This window comes from Rhinopithecus bieti, unplaced genomic scaffold (genome assembly GCF_001698545.2).
Source record: "Rhinopithecus bieti isolate Rb0 unplaced genomic scaffold, ASM169854v2 scaffold_26546, whole genome shotgun sequence".
In the NCBI taxonomy this organism is placed as follows: domain Eukaryota; kingdom Metazoa; phylum Chordata; class Mammalia; order Primates; family Cercopithecidae; genus Rhinopithecus; species Rhinopithecus bieti.
Window position 1 is genome coordinate 1,283,920 of NW_016812367.1, and position 18,093 is coordinate 1,302,012.

An 18,093-nucleotide genomic window follows, 5' to 3' on the forward strand; every position below is an offset into this window, starting at 1 on the left:
GGGGGTGGGGGGGCGGTAATCTGCACCTATGGCTCGGATCTCTTCCCTCTCGTTGCAGACCATCGGGGCCGCCTTCGTGGCCAAGGTGATGTCGGTCGGAGACCGGACTGTGACATTAGGTATTTGGGTAAGTCCCCTGGGCATCTATTCTTGGGAGACTCATTCCTGAGGAGGTGTAGGTCCTGCCTATTACTGGTTGATTTGTGCCCTCATAGACCCGTTTCCTTATCTGAAATAGCGGGGTCTGGAGAACATGGCCTTAAGTTTGATTCAAGCCTTACTCTTTAGGACACAGCAGGCTCTGAGCGCTATGAGGCCATGAGTAGAATCTACTATCGGGGTGCCAAGGCTGCCATCGTTTGCTATGGTAAGGGCTGGGGGGTTCTGGCCTGTCCCACAAGAAGAGATGGGTGCCAGGCTAGCCAGAGAACAGTCCTTGACCAGTTGGTTGTGTCTCCTGCTTGCCGCACACCAAGACCTCACAGACAGCAGCAGCTTTGAGCGAGCAAAGTTCTGGGTGAAGGAACTGCGCAGCCTAGAGGAGGTAGGTGAACATACCTCACTAGAAGACTAGGGGCTGGGGTTCTGTTGGTCTGTGGAGGTGACCCTTGTCTTCTGTCTCAGGGCTGTCAAATCTACCTTTGTGGCACCAAGAGTGACCTGCTGGAAGAAGATCGGAGGCGTCGACGTGTGGACTTCCACGACGTCCAGGACTATGCAGACAGTAGCTGCTCCTCAGCCCTTTGGGGGGTGGGAGTGTGTGGCTGTCTGGGTGGATCACAGAAAATAGGGACTGCCTTGGCTGCCAGGGCAAGGTGCTCTAGGAGGTCTTCCTGGCCTCCTTGAACTGTGGGGTCCAGGAGACTGCCTGAACTGCTAGCCCTCCCTTTTGTCTGTTTATCTAATTCTCAGGTATGAGGCTTTAGTCACTTCTCTTTACAGATATCAAAGCTCAGCTCTTTGAAACATCCAGCAAGACAGGCCAGAGTGTGGGTGAGTGCTGTGCTGGGGCCTCACAGCAGGAACACACAGGGGCACCAGAGGAAGCTGAATAGGGCACAGAGGGCTGGGTCACTGGGAGATCCCAGGGCTACTGGCATTGGGCCCTCACTGATCATCATTTTTCCTGCCAGACGAGCTCTTCCAGAAAGTGGCAGAGGATTACGTCAGTGTGGCTGCCTTCCAGGTGATGACAGGTGTGTGCTTCCCCAGCCTTTATGAAGACTTACTCTAGGCCCACAGCATCTAGCCCCTTTCCTGAGTTACCTGATCCCAACAGAATGGTGCTGAGCTGCCACCTCTCTCTTTGACAGAGGACAAGGGCGTGGATCTGGGCCAGAAGCCAAACCCCTACTTCTACAGCTGTTGTCATCACTGAGTCAGCACTCACCTGGCCTGGGGGAATTAAAGGAATTCCCCAGAAGGGCTGGACCCAGCTCCTTTCTGGGCTTGGGTAGTCAAATGTCTGAGCTACCCCAGGTCCTCATGTCAGCAGAGGTGGCGCCTGCCTGTGCTGGCCCATGGAACGGAGACAGCATTGGGCTGACTGTGGGCATGAGGAGGGATAAGGGCTGATTTGGACCCCAGGCTTCTGCCCTGGACAGCACTTGTGTCTGCAGATTATTTAAGTGGCTTCTGATCTGTAAATAAAATGAATGCACTGTGAATCACACCCAGCCCCTTTCCCTGCTGTGTGGATTGGGTGTCAAGACACCTAGTTCTTTCTGGGGCCACCTGGCTGGCCTCACTGCTTATATTAAGGCTCCTCCCAACTCTCATTTTCCTTTGGAAAACAAGACTTTTCTCCCCAGGGTTACTGAGATACTGGGGCTGGGGTAGTACAAAGCTCACAATTCCTTCTGAGTGCATGAGTTGCATCAAAATAAAAGGGTCAAGCATTCCTACTTCAGACAGGTTGGTCTGACTGGCTCTACTGCATCTGTCATGTTTGGGACCCTATGTCAGACCTGTGACTCAGGTTCTGAACTTCCCAGTGACATCCTACAGTGTGGTTTAATGGTAGGAAAGTTCTACGTTCTGTAAGCCAGAAAGGTCTAATGGATCCAGACTTGGTTCCAATTCAGCTGCTAATTTAGACTTAAACTCTCATCTTGAGTTTCTCATCTGTAAAGTAAGGTGACTCCTATGCAGCCCAAGCATTGGGAAGTGAAGAGTAATTCTAGTACTAAATGTTTTTCCCAATCTTCCCAAGCACTTTTTGCTGAAAGGGCAGGAAGTTCAGGACTAGGTCACAAAGGGAAGCAAACTCCCAAGTTTTCCCCAAAGTCTTAAGCCTTGAAGATCCAGGTATTTCTGAGGAATCAGGTGTTACTGTAAATAGGGCTGACACTTGCTGTTCAACCAGAAGGAAATTTATTGCAGCCCTTTCCGGTATGGAGGGTGTGGCCCCAGGCCAGGGGCTTTGCCTTAACAGTTTATCCTCTGCCTCTGCTTTCCTGCCTTTATTTAGGCCTGGGCTGAGTCCTCCGCAGTGGCCAACAACTGCCTCGGAAGAATGTATAACTTAGCCAACATGGACAGACTCACACTCACAAAGTGCTTTGGTTCCACTTCCTTTTTAAAAACCAATTCCTCAAACTGCCCTTCCTTCATGAGTGATGGGGCTTCCTGTGGAGGCAGACTGAAACTGACACCAGCCACTCCCAACAGGAGAGAGAGAGGCTTGGGCAGCCCTGTGGCTGCTGGGAGGAAACACACTACTCCCATGACGTGCATAGGTAGGGCTTAGGAAGGGCTTAGCTCCACAGCATCCCTGCCCCCACTGCACCGGGTACTATCTCTGGGGCTGGCTTCTGCTCTCACCCCAAACAATCCTCCCTCCTGTTAGACTACAACTCCCCACAGCCAATAAAACAAAACACAGGGCAAGGGCCATATATGAGTAAAGTTAAACTTTACTTTACAGTAATTTTTTTTCTATATACAAAGAATTACAGTACATGTTTATGGGGACTCCTAACACAGGGCTCCCCTCTTTTTCACTAGGAGTTTCACTTACAGCTGACAATCTATGGGGGTGGGAGGGGGGGAGCAAAAAAACAATGATGGACCTTGGCTGATCCCCCCGACCCCTTTCTTAACAATATAGATAGATGTATCAGCTTGCTTCTTTGCCAAGACCTAGGAGGCGGCTCTGCCATGAGCTGCTGTGTGCTGCCCTCCCCACCTTCAGCACACTCATCTACACACACACAGGTAGCACCCACCTCGATGAGACCGCCTTGCTCTGGCCTGCCCCAACCCTGGAAGTTGAAGACACTAGAACCATTTATTTCTGCTACTCTCTATGCCCATCTCTTGTCCACAAAACTTTGCTTAACTTCCAGGACCTTACACCTGAAGCCCCACAATAACCTGGTGTTTTGAAGGTCATGGGAAAGTAGCTCTAGAGAAGGAACCACATAAGCAGAAACAGCGCATGTTAAACTCGAAACACTTCTTCCGAGGTTGTGGATTTCTAGTTTAATTATTTCCACTTCCTTAGAAAATATTACCCTTAATCTTCATAAGCAGTAGAGGTGCTTCCATGAGTGGAAGAGGTAGAGAGGGGCAAAAGGGAGCTGAGGAAGACCCAACAACCAGAGCTCTCTAACAACCTGCTCCAGGCAGTGTGGACGGAGGCTATGGACAAGGTGGCCCCAGCCCTGAGAAACTCAATGGCCACCTTCACCTGGATACAGGATCTCTTCCACCTCTGGACTGCACTGGGCCACTCCAGGGTTGGGTGCAGGCTTCACTGAGGATCTTCCTTCTCCCTACTTTCAACAAAGCCTCAAACTTTTCTACATAAAATCTCCTCCCAAACAGGAACCCGGGTTTCTTGAGCTGCCAGTCCCTCAACCCTTGGCAGTGCTTATTTATACCGTGAAATTAGCACCATCATTACATTTTTTGTGTGTGTACAAAACAATGATCTATTCTTATTTCAATTTACACTATAGCAGCCTCTGGCCCTGTTGCACTGGCCCTAGGAAGCTCAGCTGAGAACTAACTGGCCATAGCCAATGACAGGCTCCCACAGCAGCTACCAAGCAGTGACCTGGAATGTCTACACATGGAACCGCTCAAATGAGACTCAGCAAAAAAGGGGCTGGAGGCAGCTCCTTCTCTGCCGTGATCTCGGAGAGGTTAGGACACTGGGCTCCTCTAACCTGGCTGACAAACCCCAAGAGGATGACAGTATCATTTTTAAAACCTTAGGAAAATCTGCCTTATAGGAACTAAGGGTAAAACCTATCCAAGTTTCACGCTGTCCTCATTACTCCCTATGGGGGAAGCTGCAAGGACCAAACTTTCTGCCATTCTGTTCTCAGGAGGCAACATTAGAATTACAACCTGGGAGTCCAGCTCCAGTGAGCAGACAGTGCCGAGCCTGGGAAGGATCAACAGAATGTTTCATGCCCTGACCATAGTGTGGGGTGAAGGATGTAAAGAATAAAATAACTATTTTCATCAATGCTAAAGATTTGGTTCAGAAGAGGGTCAACACAGTGATTTAAGTCATGTCAAACTCAGTAACAGGGTAAAGCAGACATTTAAAAATGAGGATGTTTCTGTATCAATGACAGCTATTTTGCTATTAGACTGGGTTGGCTCCAGCAAGAGAAGCAAATGAGGCTTTGAATGTAAATTTCAACATTTTCATAATCTTTTCTGACTTAGCAGGGCTAGGAAATGTATTGGCTTTCTAGCTACCTATGGAGCATTTCAACCTTTACCTTGTCCCTGGAAAAGGCTTCCTGGGGAGCTGGCTCCAAGGCAAACACTCTTGAGATCTCAATTTCCAAGCACATACCCAAATACCATCCTGCGTAAGGACCAGAAGTTTTCTAAGATGAAAGATTTCCTTTTCACTCCAATTCACATCCCCTTGGAAAAGGGGTCTTATTATAAGTTTCAGGAGACGTCCCACAGGGCTGGCAAGGCCACTCCCTCCCCACCTTCATCCAAGAGTCACATTTCCCAACAGTTGTTCTGACTCTGCTTCTAATTGGATAGTGACTGCTTTCATGATTTTAACAATCTAGTATCAGATGCTGCTATTGGTGGGTCCAGTAGATAAAATTTCTAGTTTCCAATGGTTTTCCAGTTTCCATTCAATGGCCCTTGAAGGAGGCCCAGATGTCCATCCATTCAGATGAAGAACTGCTCCCCAAAATGGCTCAGAAGCTGTTTTCCCAGGCAGGTCTGGAATGAAGCCTCCAGTGAATGGCAGAGAATGGAAAGAACCAAAACAAAACCACAAAGCAGCCAATCATGGCCCCTTTCCCTTACTCCCTCCTGTCCTGTGAGACATCTAGACTGCTGTCAAGTTGATTACCTACCAAAGCCTACTTTAGAGAAGCTTCTTTAGGATCAAACTTCTCCACTGAAAATTTTTACATGGCCTGCACGCCCTCCCCCCGCCCCACCCCAAATTCACAGTTTATTTCATGAAACAAAGAGCTACGGTAATTTAACACACAACATAGTGAAAGGAGACTCTGACAGTGCAGTGCAGATATCTTTTTCTGATCACAACTACAGATGACTGGAGAGAAAAGGGCACAGGACTGGCACCAAGCAAACCCTACTCAAATGACCTAAAAGATTAGGGAAAGGGACCTACTAGCTGCAGTTATATACTTATTATTCTCACACATGATAAATACTTAATATAATGAACTTTAATGTTCTGGGTGAATTTCTTTAAAAATATCTTTTCATGGTTTAAAATTCTTTTAAAAGAAAATAAGATGCTTTACGTTTTCTCTTCCTTTTGAACAAAGAGCTTTTCCTCTTTGATGATGTGGGAAGAGAGGGAGGATGAAAGGGGAGAACTAGGCAGGTGGAATTCACAGAGGAGATTCCGAGGTCTCAGTGAAATGCAGGGATAGGCCCCTAAACTCAGGACAGCCCTGCCCAGCCTCGTCCCTCTGCCTGAGTTCAAGTGTCTCAACCTCAGAGACAGACTTTGGGAAATAAAAGCAGATTCTGTTTTTAATCTTTAGATAAAGCGCAAATGCTTCTATAATAACTATTGTTCCCGCTGTGGAATTGATGGGAGTAACCTCAATAAGAAATTGAGGAAACTGGGACCAAATACGGAATCCTGTTGAGAACGTGAGAGCCATAACTAAAAGATAATGGCCAGGAGACGTTAGGGCCAGGGGATGGCCTGCTGGCTAAGTTGGCAAAGCAGAGAGGTAAACATGTTGGTCTAAGGACAAAGGAGGGGTAGGTAAGTGGGAGGAAACTAGCCAAGCAGTACTTCCTGTTGGCAGTCTGTGAGCTGGGTGAATGGTAGGGCAGGGTAGCACCAACAGATTTCCCAGCCCTTGGGCCCCAGCTCAGGGCAGCAGTAACAGATAATCAGCAGTTATTAGGAGTCATCTCTTAGCCTGGACATTGCTCTAAACATCACCTTGCGCCAGTCTTCAGGGAAGGGTCTGGCTTGCCTTTGAGCTAAGTCAGCAGGCAGGTGCCCTCCATACAGAGCACAGCAATTCTCAGGGAGGCGAAGAAGAGGACTCCCTCTACTCAGGAGGGAAAAGGATCGGGGAAAAGAAGTTTCCCATCAGGAGCTGGTACTCTTCCTGAAGCTGGTGTGTCTAGCTCAGAGCTTGCCAGAGATTCCCTATGTCCACTGCCCGAGGCTCTGAAATCTGAAAGCACCTGAGTGTTCTAGGGAAATAGGGATGGGGTGGATTCATGTACAAAGAGAAAAATAGGTAGAAACAAAAGCAAAGAAAGAGAAGCTTGCCAAATGCCTTCTTCCACTGCTGGAAATCTACATTCGCACAGAGCCCAACTCCCCCTGACCACCTGCTCCTCCAAGGACTGATCTTCAGAATCTGCACAGCCCAGACAAATGCAGCAGCGGCTACCCCAGCCAACAGCCTCGCTTGGCCTCAATGCAGCACCCTTCCTTCCATCTATAGAGGAGACCTCTGTGAGTGTGCGTGCATGCACACGCACCCATGCACATCCCAGCCAAGAGACACTTCCTCAACACAACCACTTCTGATGCCACAAAGGACATTTCAAAATGAGTCTAAAACCCCAGAGCCCCTCAGAACTTCCTGTTACTTCCTGGTCAAAGGTTCCTGAAAGCCTTGGAATCCAGGCTCACAGGGATGAGGCCTGATTTACCTCTGTATCTCTCATCAGTGACTAGCACCCAGCCTAGAACACGTGAATGCTCAGGAAATCGCCACTGATTTGAAAGAACACCATTTTCTCCCGAGGGTTCCTAGCCCCTCAATGGGGCTCTGTCTGGTTGGGGAAATCGCTTTGAGAGCCCCTATACCTTCCAACCTGACCAGCGGAATTGAATTCCATACTTGACTCCAGAGTGGACTTTTTATTTCACGATGACCATGTGGAAAAGTTGGGGGAAAGAGACCCAAGTCTGTCTGTCTCCTTGGTTGGGGCCCACTGGATTTTCAAACATGGTTCACACAACCATAAGCCCCCACTGGCTAATGTCACAAGAGTTCTGAGTGTTGGGATATGAGGAAAGAAGAACAGTGGGAAAGTGTTGGGGGCAGATCTGGTTTTTTTTAAAGGGGGAAAGAAAGGAAAGATTTCCCCTCCCCAAATGGTACCCTGGGGGCATCTTGTTTGTTCATGTGACATTGATTGGTATTACTTCTGTTCTGATTCTGCACACTTGCGACTGGAAGGAGCCTGGTTAAGAGCTGGAAGTGTATTTTGCTCTGGTTTGGGGTCTTGCCCTCTTCCAAGAGACCAGCAAGTCTGTGCCAATGTCTGTGTGCTCCCAGGAGACCAGCAAGACTGTGCCAGTGTCTGTCCAGCCACTATGGGCCAGAGTCCTGCCCGTGATGAGGCTTTTCCCAGGGCCCAGGGACTTTGCTCTGTGGTTACCAACTTCTTTTCTTCAGTGGGGAGGGAGGCTGGGGCCTTCCCGAGAGACCTAAAGGACTGCCCACTCCTGGCGGCAAGTGCAGGTAGTTGCTGGCCTCCGACCATCTGCTTCGCCTGCTTCACCAGGCCCGGGACTTGGCTAAGAGGCCCTGGGGTCTGCTCAGTCCCTGCAGGAGCTCTTCCTGAGGCCTGAGTTGTTGGCTCATATAAAAAAGCCTTGGCAGGAGGCTGAGAAAGAAGTCTGGCCTGGGTGAATGATTTAACAGCTTGCCAGGGGTCCTCTGAAGGGGCTGCTGCTTTCCCAGATGTCTGAAGAGGATCTGACACACTGCCTTTCTCAACAGCTCTCGGCATATGCCCCAGACCTTTGCTGGCAGGCCATGAACTCGACTCCAACACTGGCATCTTCTCATCAGCCTGTGGTGTGACCTCATGAGGTGAAGCTGCCAGCTCCTTCTGGCGAGGAGTTAGGTCTATGAGATCCATCACCAAAGCAGCTCTATTTTTTGACTGAGTATTCTGGTCCACAGGCCTCAGTGCTTTTTCTTTAGCTACAAGGGTCTGGACCACAGCTGACAGTACTTTCTCAGGAGGCGGGAGTCTCTGGGACAAAGAGGCATGGGGTTTGTCAGAGGGCCTGTCTGAAGTCTGAGGTTTGGGACTGCTGGTAATAAGCAGTCTGTCTGGCGGTGGAAGTCTCAGGCCAGTGGGAACTGGGGTTTTCTCCAGTGACTGGGGCCTTGGGCTGGCAGCACCTATGGATTTATCCAGCCTTGGGTCAGCCGTCCCCAGAGGTCTTTCCAGTGGTTGGGACCTGACTGAGGGTGAGGAGCTTGGGCTGGTCACTGGAGAGGGTTTGTCGCTTAGCTGGGGTCTTGGTCCTGCCACTGCTGGTTGCCTGTCCAGTGGCCTCTGGCTGGAAACCAAGGATTGGGATTTGGTCCCTGACCCAGCAAGGTCTCTGACCTTATCTAAAGGTTGGTGCCTGGAGTCAGTTCTCTCAAGAGGTCTTTCAGGTAGCAGTGGCCTCTGACAAGTCCCTGCCAGAGCTTTTTTGGAGAGCGACAGCGTCTGGTTGGTGTCAGCAGGAGGTTTATCTGACATTTTGGGTGCCTGAGCAGCCATTCCTGTTGATTGCTCTGCCAGGTGAGTGCTTGGCCCTGGAGGCAGTGGTACTGGGGGAGGCACATACTCACGGATCTCCCCAGGTTCCAGAGGATTGGGCCCACAGGGGTCATGTTCAGTACAAGACAGACGCCCATCCAGTTTGGAAATGAAAAGCATCCCTTCTCGATGCTGCTTACAAAAGGAGCTGGGGCACATCTCACAGAAGGAGGCTGCTTCCTTCCCACAGATGTCACACTGATGCCACGGACATTCCCATTTCCCTGAAAACACAGAAGTAAAACAAAAGTTTAGGAAAAAAGAGATATATATCACATGGGCCATGGCTATGCTATAGTCCGAACATGTGGATGATGACCTTCCTTCACACTGCCCCTGGTTCAGAGAGCTTATGCCACTCACCAGCCACCTCTTGCCCCAGAATTCCAGCTTCTTTTTCTGCACAGAATACATAAAGTAACAGCGAATTATCAAATAGCAACTACTATCAACTAAATATACAAGCAGAGGAGTAAATCGGTATTTCTATGACTATTTCCAGCAAGCAGGTGGGGGGCAGGGAGGCAGGGACACCATAAAGTTTCTTTTACATGAAACTTAAGATATTACTTTCATATTTTTGTAATCTCCATTTGTACTATACAGCTTTGAAATAAGCAACTCAAAGAGAAATATCCTGGCTATTTAGATTCCTGCTTATTTGCTTATTAACAGCAATAGAAAAGATATAAAATTACGAAAAATGGAAGATTTACCTTTGTTCTAAGTCTTGAGACCAGCACAGCAGATTATATGTTGTTTACATGGAATCAGTAGAAAAGACCCAAAGCTGACCTAAGCTTTTATCTGCCTCCCTACATTTCATGAAACCTGAGTCTTGGACCAGGGACAGTGTTTCCACCTTCAAATCAACTACACCAGCTCCCACTCCTGGCACATAGGCAAGACTGGTTCGATCATAGCCTGTGCCAGTGACGACCCTGAGCAGTTGATTCTGAAACAGTTCTACTTCCTGGCACTGACAGGTCAATGTGATGGCCTTGCCCTCATTCTATCTCAGTTTCTTTTACTTCAAGACTCTGTCCAATATACACTGAAGGAAAGCCAATGTGGGGACAAATTCCTTTTACGTATACCCCAAAGTTCTTTTTTTTTTTGAGACGGAGTCTCGCTCTGCCGCCCAGGCTGGAGTGTAGTGGCCGGATCTCAGCTCACTGCAAGCTCCGCCTCCCGGGTTCCCGCCATTCTCCTGACTCAGCCTCCCGAGTAGCTGGGACTACAGGCGCCCACCACGTCGCCCGGCTAGTTTTTTGTATTTTAGTAGAGACGGGGTTTCACCATGTTAGCCAGGATGGTCTCGATCTCCTGACCTCGTGATCCGCCCGTCTCGGCCTCCCAAAGTGCTGGGATTACAGGCTTGAGCCACCGCGCCCGGCCTACCCCAAAGTTCTTAACCTTCTGCAATTCTTGGAAGCAGGTCACTAGTAATATATAATCTCTTCACCCTGGAACAGCTCCCTACTGGTTTCTCTTTTTTTGTCCATTAAAATAGACGGCATATCCAAATCCCTAAAATCCTCTAATACAAACTACAAATTTCCTGGGTACCACATCCCCCTGAGCACCTTTCTCACGTATTAACTGATACAACCACATCTACTTTAGAGGAAAACAGTCTACTCTGCATGGGGGGAGACCGCACTAGGCGTAGGGGAGCAAGGTAGGAAGTGCTAAAATGGTGGCAATCCATCTCTCAGTGACTAGAACCACCTAAAGGCTTTACTATGTCAATCTTTCTTTAGAAAGGCAACATGATTGAATAGTCTTGGAGTCAAAAACCCAGCTCTCAATCCAGCTCCTGGATCTATGTGTGAAATGTCACTTCACCTATCCTAATTCTGTTTCTTCACATGCATTATGGAAGAAAACCAACCATTATGGGTTGCTAGGGGGATGAAATAACATAAATGTAAGTAAAGGACTTGAAACACAGCAAGTGCATTGCTGTTCCATTCTTCATAACTAAGAATTCTAAGCCTTTGTTTTCATTATTTCCAGAATGAGAAAATAGACCATACCCCTCAAAATTATGCATGGGAAGACCACATGGCACTTTCTTCAAGGCTGATGCAAATGGCATGAGACCCTGAGTATGATGGAGAGAATGGATTTTGGCACCAACCTGCTGGTCGCTTGGTCAGATTGAGACAGTCTGCATGGTAAACTTTTGGGCAGCCTGGCTTCTTGCAGGAGACGAGCTGGCCGGCATCACCGCAACTAAAACACTCATCTTCCCGCTCCTTTGTGATTTCACCCTGGGTCCTGCGCTTCCCCTGTTGCTTCTTCTTGAATTTCTTTGACTTTTCTTCCGTGGCAATGGGTTGATTCTACAGGTCAGATATTGAATAGTCAGCATTCTGTCAACACATTAGTACCAATCTTAACCAGGTTAACTATCCTCTCTGAGCCTCATTCTCTTCTCTGGAAAAAGTGATTGTCATGAAGATAAAATGCAGGAAAAGTACCTGGTATATCATAGATACGTAGCAGTAATTACCACTTTTGTATCAACTACTCCTGCCACCTGAACAAAACAGAAGACAAAATTGTTGTGTTTTGCTGATACATAAGGCTGGTGTTAAATGTCATGCCTTTCATAAGTTTTATTAATTAATTAATTAATTTTTTGAGACGGAGTCTTGCTCTGTTGCCCAGGCTGGAGTGCAATGGCGTGATCTAGGCTCACTGCAACCTCCGCCTGCCGGGTTCAAGCAATTCTCCTGCCTCAGCCTCCTGAGTAGCTGAGATTACAGGCGCCTGCTGCCACACCTGGCTAATTTTTGTATTTTTAGTAGAGACTGGGTTTCAGCATGTTGGTCAGGCTGGTTTCAAACTCCTGACCTCATGACCCGCCTGCTTTGGCCTCCTAAAGTGCTAGGATTACAGGGGTGAGCCACCGCACCCAGCCAAAGTTTCACTTTTATATTTGTCTACTTCCAAAACTAAAGAAGACTTCTGTGTGTGTGTGTTTAAACATGCCTATTTCTCGTTCATTCAACAAAGCATAACTGAACTTACTATGAGCAATGTGTTAAGACACAAAAAAGTTAATTCATGGTCCCTGCCGACAACAAGACTATGCATCAAGTCAAATTAGCTTCATGTCCACCACTCCTAAGATGGACCCTGGAAGAGCCAGCAGATGTCCTCTCTTTGTTCCCTGCAGCCCACCCTTGGTCACCAAATCCTCTTATCACAATCTTCATTTTAACCCAGAAACATCCAGGACCAATCTGTAAGGCTTAATGGAGGTCCATCCTATTCTGACAGACCAATGTCTACACTAAAAGCACACAGTGATCTCTCATTTCTCAGTTTCTGCTCTAGCATCTACCTCTCACTGACTCCTGTGAAATGCTATCCTATGCAGACATCGAGGATGCAGAAACTGACATCCACAGTACACTTAACACCATTAAGTACGGGTTAAACTCAGTATTTTAACTTATAGGAAACAAGTTAACAAACATATCAAGGAACAATAAAGTTAAACCAACAAAACTAAACAAAAAGCAAAATAAAACCCAATATAATATAGAGGTGATTCTCCTTATTTAACAAGATTTAAAACGATCATTGAGTGCTCTTCATTTTCACATTATTGATCAAAATTATTTACTCTTTTCTGGCCAGGCACAGTGGCTCATGCCTGTAATCCCAGTACTTTGGGAGGCTGAGGCAGGTGTATCACCTGAGGTCAGGAGTTTGAGACCAGCCTGGCCAACATGGTGAAACCCCGTCTCCACTAAAAATAAAAACAATTAGCCAGGTGTGGTGGCAGGCACCTGTAATCCCAGCTACTCGGGAGGCTGAGGCAGGAGAATCACTTGAACCTGGGAGGTGGAGGTTACAGTGAGCCGAGATCACACCATTGCACTTCAGCCTGGGCAACAGAGTGAGACTCTGTCTCAAAAAACAATTATTTACTCTCTTCTTACTGGCTTCTATGTTAATTTGCATTTTTCAGTTTTTAATGCTGAGCTTCACAATCAAAAGGCATATGGAACATACTCAATTGAAGTCACTATATAGTTTATTTTGCATCAAAATTAAACTTCTATTTTCATGGTGCTATTACTTATGATAGAGGAATCTTGAAGCATCCAGATGTTCATCTAGTATGTCCATCCATTAAAGACAGTCACTAAAAATGATCAGCAAGGACTTAAAAACAATAATAATATAAGGGCCGGGCACGGTGGCTCATGCCTGTAATCCCAGTACTTTGGGAGGCTGAGGTGAGCAGATCATGGGTTTAGGAGATCGAGACTAACCTGGCTAACACGGTGAAACCCTGTCTCTACTAAAAATACAAAAAATTAGCCAGGAGTGGTGGCGGGCCCCTGTAGTCCCAGCTACTTGGGAGGCTGAGGCAGGAGAATGGCGTGAACCTGGGAGGCGGAGCTTGCAGTGAGCCGAGATCATGCCACTGCACTCCAGCCTGGGCGATAGAGCGAGACTCCGTCTCAAAAATAAATAAATAAATAAAAAATAAAGAAAGAAAGAAAGAAAAGGAGACTACAGACATGGAAATGATACTTAACAGTTACAGAAATAGAATTCAATTATTCAGAAAGTACACAGTAAAAAAACAGGAAGACACAACAATGCTTATACTTTGTTATAATGGTGAGATTAAGAGTGCTACTTTTATCTATGATGTTACACTACATTTCTGCAGATTTTTTGGTATCTTCGGAAAGAGAAAAAGTGAGAGAAAGACAGGGACAGACACAGATAAACCGAGTCCATGTGGCTTATTAGGAGATGTGAGATCAAGACGAGGGAGGTAACTAACCTTCTTTATAAGGTCCTATTTCACAGCATTATTAGTTAGAAAAGTATCACCAATTAAAGTCAGATGGCGCAAAACACTTCAACAATATCCCCAAAAACCTCTTACGTAATTGAATTGATCAGCTGAATGCTTAGTGAATTACAAGTAGCCCTATCAACACCTATTCAATGTCATTAATTATTATTATTTTTTTTTTTTTGAGAAGGAGTCTTGCTCTGTTGCCCAGGCTAGAGTGCAATGGCGTGATAGCTCACTGCAATCTCTGCCTCCTGGGTTCAAGGGATTCTCCTGCCTCAGCCTCCTGAGTAGCTGGGACTACAGGCACATGCGACCACGGCCCAGCTAATTTTTCTATTCTTAGTAAAGATGGGGTTTCACCATGTTGGCCAGGCTGGTCTCGAACTCCTGACCTCAGGTGATCCGCCCACCTCGGCCTCCCAAAGTGCTAGGATTATAGACATGAGCCACCATGCCTGGTTCAATGTCATTAATTTAAAGGAAATTTCTTCTTAAAATGAAGACTACCCTAACACTGTTAGGGAGGGAGGACCGCACCACTAATCGCAAAGCAGAAGTCTGGAAGGGTGGTACCTTTGGCCTTACACCCAAGAAGCCACTGCAGTTCGGGGCTCCACATTTGCAAACAGTCTTTCCATTCCCAAGACATTCTAGGTTGTAGTTGAAGGTAAGTTCAGTGCCTGCATAAGAGACCGTGAAAATATTAATATCTGTGGTTTTAATTACATTATTTCTGTATTAATTACAAAGGATACCAACTCCCAAGAGAACAGATTAATTTTAAAATAATTTTAAAAGGATTTAGCTCTAATCCTGTATTTTAATAAATTCTAATCTTACAACATTAATAATCAGCTCATACAATTTAATAGAGAAAACTTAAATGACTTAACAAGTAATATTTAAGATAACTCTTCCTACAGAGGTGTTAATTACCTCAAGTTGTTTTTCATTTGTTTATTAACCATTCAGATTCAAAATATGTTAATTCATTACCAAAACAAACAAAAAACAACTTATCAATGTGTCAGGCCCTGGGAATACAAGTATGAGGAAAACTTGTTTATCTGTTCTCAGGTGAACACATGTTACCTGGCAGCACTCTGCAGAGGCATCTCAGTACAGAATAACACTAGAAATCTGTAGATTACAGACTGGTTGTAGATCCAGTTATGTCACAGCCTTAGCAGGGTGATCTGAACCCTGAGCAGCCCATTTTAAAATGGAGAACTCTAACAAGCTTATTGAGACAATATGACATAATGCACATAGCAGTTAATTTGTAAACTTTAAAAAAAGGTACTCAAATTAACAGGCAAACTGTCCTCTTTCTGTCAAAGGTCCATTACATCAAAATTGTGAGAGAAAATAAAATAAACATTCAAACTCAAAGCCCGTAACTAAAAGCCAGTTATGAGAGGCCTACCAAATCTAAGAATTTTATATAAATATGTAAAGAGGTTGCCTATCACAGGGGTAATAGTTTACAGTTAATGTATAAAGTAACCGCCATTCATATTAAAAATTGTCAGTTCTTAAGATTTCCCTTTGCAGATTGACATGCCTTTTATCAGTGAGACTGATATACATAGTTTTTCATCTAAAGTTAAATGAAATCATTATTTTCATTCTTTCTTTATTCAAGTATATTCAAAATACCAAGCAGCTAACTTAGGGGTCGTGCTGCAGGAATAGCAGAATTATTCATGGCCTGATGAGAGGCTCATGCCACAAGGAGCGTGCAGGAACTGAGTGAGACTGACCAATGTTAACAGGAGGGTCATGTTTCCCATCTCATGACTGAACTTAACTGGATTAAATCTTTGGTGGTTCAATTCATGCTGTTTTTTTTTCCCCTTTTTTCTTTTTCTTTTTTTTGAAACAGTCTCGCTCTGTTGCCCAGGCTGCAGTGCAGTGGTGAGATCCCGGCTCACTGCAGTCTCTGCCTCCTGGGTTCAAGCTATTCTCCTGCCTCAGCCTCCTGAGTAGCTGGGATTACAGGTGCCTGCCACCATGCCCGGCTAGTTTTTGTATTTTTAGTAGAGATGGAGTTTCACCATGTTGGCCACGCTGGTCTCAAACTCCTGATCTAAACTGATCCTCCCTCCTCAGCTTCCCAAAGTGTTGCGATTATAGGCGTTAGCCACTGTGCCCAGCCCCACACTGTTTTCTCTTAATAAAAGATTTATGAATAGATAACTAAATTTTTGTAGATACGACATGCTTATAATACAGCTCTACCTTATACACAGATAAAAGAAAGCAGGATACTTGCTGTAACTTGCTGCTCACCGAACATATACTGTGTAAGCATAATCACAGAGAGGCTAAATTAAATCGGAAAATATAGCACTCATAAAGTAAAACAGTGATACCATTCTAGAAAAGAGTCCAATATGCAGCAATCCTTGATGGATCTTCAGTTACTGAGCATGGCAAAGGACATGAGAGAAGAGATAAACAAGAGTAAGGATGGGACACATGGGAGACAGTAAGTTGCAGGTATGTGAAGGGCCCAGGAAGTTGAATGAAGGCCTTAGCTCTGACAGGCACTCCGCCTGTCACTTAGCACATCCTGTCTCATTTTCCCCATCCTGAACATATGCAGACTGAAAGCCAAGTGAGGAGAGGAACAAAGTCTGAGAATTTCAACACCAAGCTACCTGAGCTGATGAACACAGGAAAAAAAGAAGAGAAATTTGCAGCTAGACATGGCAGAAGAGGGCATTCTCATGGACATGAACTGCAGGTTCTAAGTAGAAGAATGGGACTATCAGCACTCAGCAGACATAGTAGAACTAAATCATGTGACTGATTTATTATACAGGAATAATATTTATATTGATTTAATATAGAGGAACCTCTCAAACCCTGGGGTGATTAGAGAGAAAAAGGGAGAAAAGAATGAGAGAGGTGTGACATCCAAGGATAAAAGTAACATAGGTATAATACCACCTACTTTACAGCACTTTTGCAAGGCTTAAATGAAGTAATACGCTTAGAATTGTATCTGGTATTCCATATCATTTACTGAATTACTCCTGTTACAAAGAAGAAATCTAAACAATATACTCTGAAGCCACCCATTCCAAAAATTTGAAATAAATCAGCAACCAATCTCAAATAAGCAGAGTGCAGTGCACAGTGATGCTCAAGTGTCCTTGGTGTCATCATGTAAAACATTACGAGAAACAAATGCAAAACAGGGGAAAATAACTAGTGGCTCAAATTTTAAAATCTAAAAATTGTCACAACCTAAAAAGTCTAAAAGACTCCTGGGCAACACATTTAAATTGTAGAGAAAAAAATACACTGAGTGTGAGAAGTCCCATAGATTAAATTTAAAACACAGGCTGGGCGTGGTGGTTCACGCCTGTAATTCTAACACTTTGGGAGGCCAAGGTGGGCAGATCACTTGAGGTCAGGAGTCTCTACTAAAAAATACCAAAAAATAGCCGGGCATGGTGGTGGATGCCTGTAATCCCAGCTACTTAAGAGGCTAAGGAAGGAAAATTGCTTGAACCCAGGAGGTGGAGGTTGCAGTGAGCCGAGATCATGCCACTGCATTCCAGCCTGGGCAACAGAGCGAGACTGTCTTAAAAAACAAACAAACACAAAAACAGACTAAGATCTGAACAAACATCATTCTAATTCTTTTATCTTGATCAATGCTTCCTGAGGACAACAACAGTGACTGAGCAAAGGAGAACTACGGTCTTCCAGAACATTCAAATGGGATTTCTGCTTCAATGGTAATTAGACTACACTATGGTATATTACAGACTACCTAGGCCAGTTCTATCCCAGTTTGAGTATAGGAGACTGATTTTAACTGTTTTGCTCATATCCTTGCAAAACTAAATTTGAAAATTCATATACTTTCTTGTACATTTCAAAATGTACATTTATACAAATTTTTAATATTTAAAAAATCATGCAATTTGGAGGGTGTTAACATGCATAGGTATATATGTTCAAAATAATTGTATCAAAACCTTGAAGCTATAGATTAAGATCCTTTAATTTATGGAAAATATCTACCACATAACTTTACTGTCAAACCACTCAGCCATACCAGATTTACTTTCGATTCAAATAAACTTCTTACTATTTGTCCTGGTTACAACCATCTCGCTACTCCATTAGAGAGACAAGTACCCAGGTGAGCCACGACAGAGCAGTAAATTCTCCAAAGGTCCTGTTCT

At 45.3% G+C, this 18,093-nt stretch overlaps 2 protein-coding genes across 8 annotated transcripts in view; one reads left to right on the top strand and one right to left on the bottom strand.

Moving 5' to 3' along the window:
* Window positions 1-1,676, top strand: part of RAB24 (RAB24, member RAS oncogene family) — a 2,761-nt gene extending 1,085 nt beyond the window's left edge. For all 3 annotated transcript variants that reach the window (XM_017896066.1, XM_017896067.1, XM_017896068.1), the window contains exons 3-9: window positions 59-127; window positions 289-367; window positions 477-544; window positions 625-724; window positions 943-993; window positions 1,134-1,196; window positions 1,314-1,676. In XM_017896066.1, the coding sequence (XP_017751555.1) occupies window positions 59-127; window positions 289-367; window positions 477-544; window positions 625-724; window positions 943-993; window positions 1,134-1,196; window positions 1,314-1,378 (495 nt within the window). In that variant the 3' untranslated portion in view covers window positions 1,379-1,676. The remainder of the gene's footprint in view (window positions 1-58; window positions 128-288; window positions 368-476; window positions 545-624; window positions 725-942; window positions 994-1,133; window positions 1,197-1,313) is intronic.
* Window positions 1,677-2,897: 1,221 nt separating this feature from the next.
* NSD1 (nuclear receptor binding SET domain protein 1) overlaps window positions 2,898-18,093 on the bottom strand; it is a 177,671-nt gene continuing 162,475 nt past the window's right edge. For all 5 annotated transcript variants that reach the window (XM_017896072.1, XM_017896073.1, XM_017896069.1 and 2 more), the window contains 3 exons: window positions 14,462-14,568; window positions 11,195-11,399; window positions 2,898-9,275 (listed from right to left, as the gene is read on the bottom strand). In XM_017896072.1, coding sequence (XP_017751561.1) covers window positions 7,648-9,275; window positions 11,195-11,399; window positions 14,462-14,568 — 1,940 coding nt within the window. In that variant the 3' untranslated portion in view covers window positions 2,898-7,647. The remainder of the gene's footprint in view (window positions 9,276-11,194; window positions 11,400-14,461; window positions 14,569-18,093) is intronic.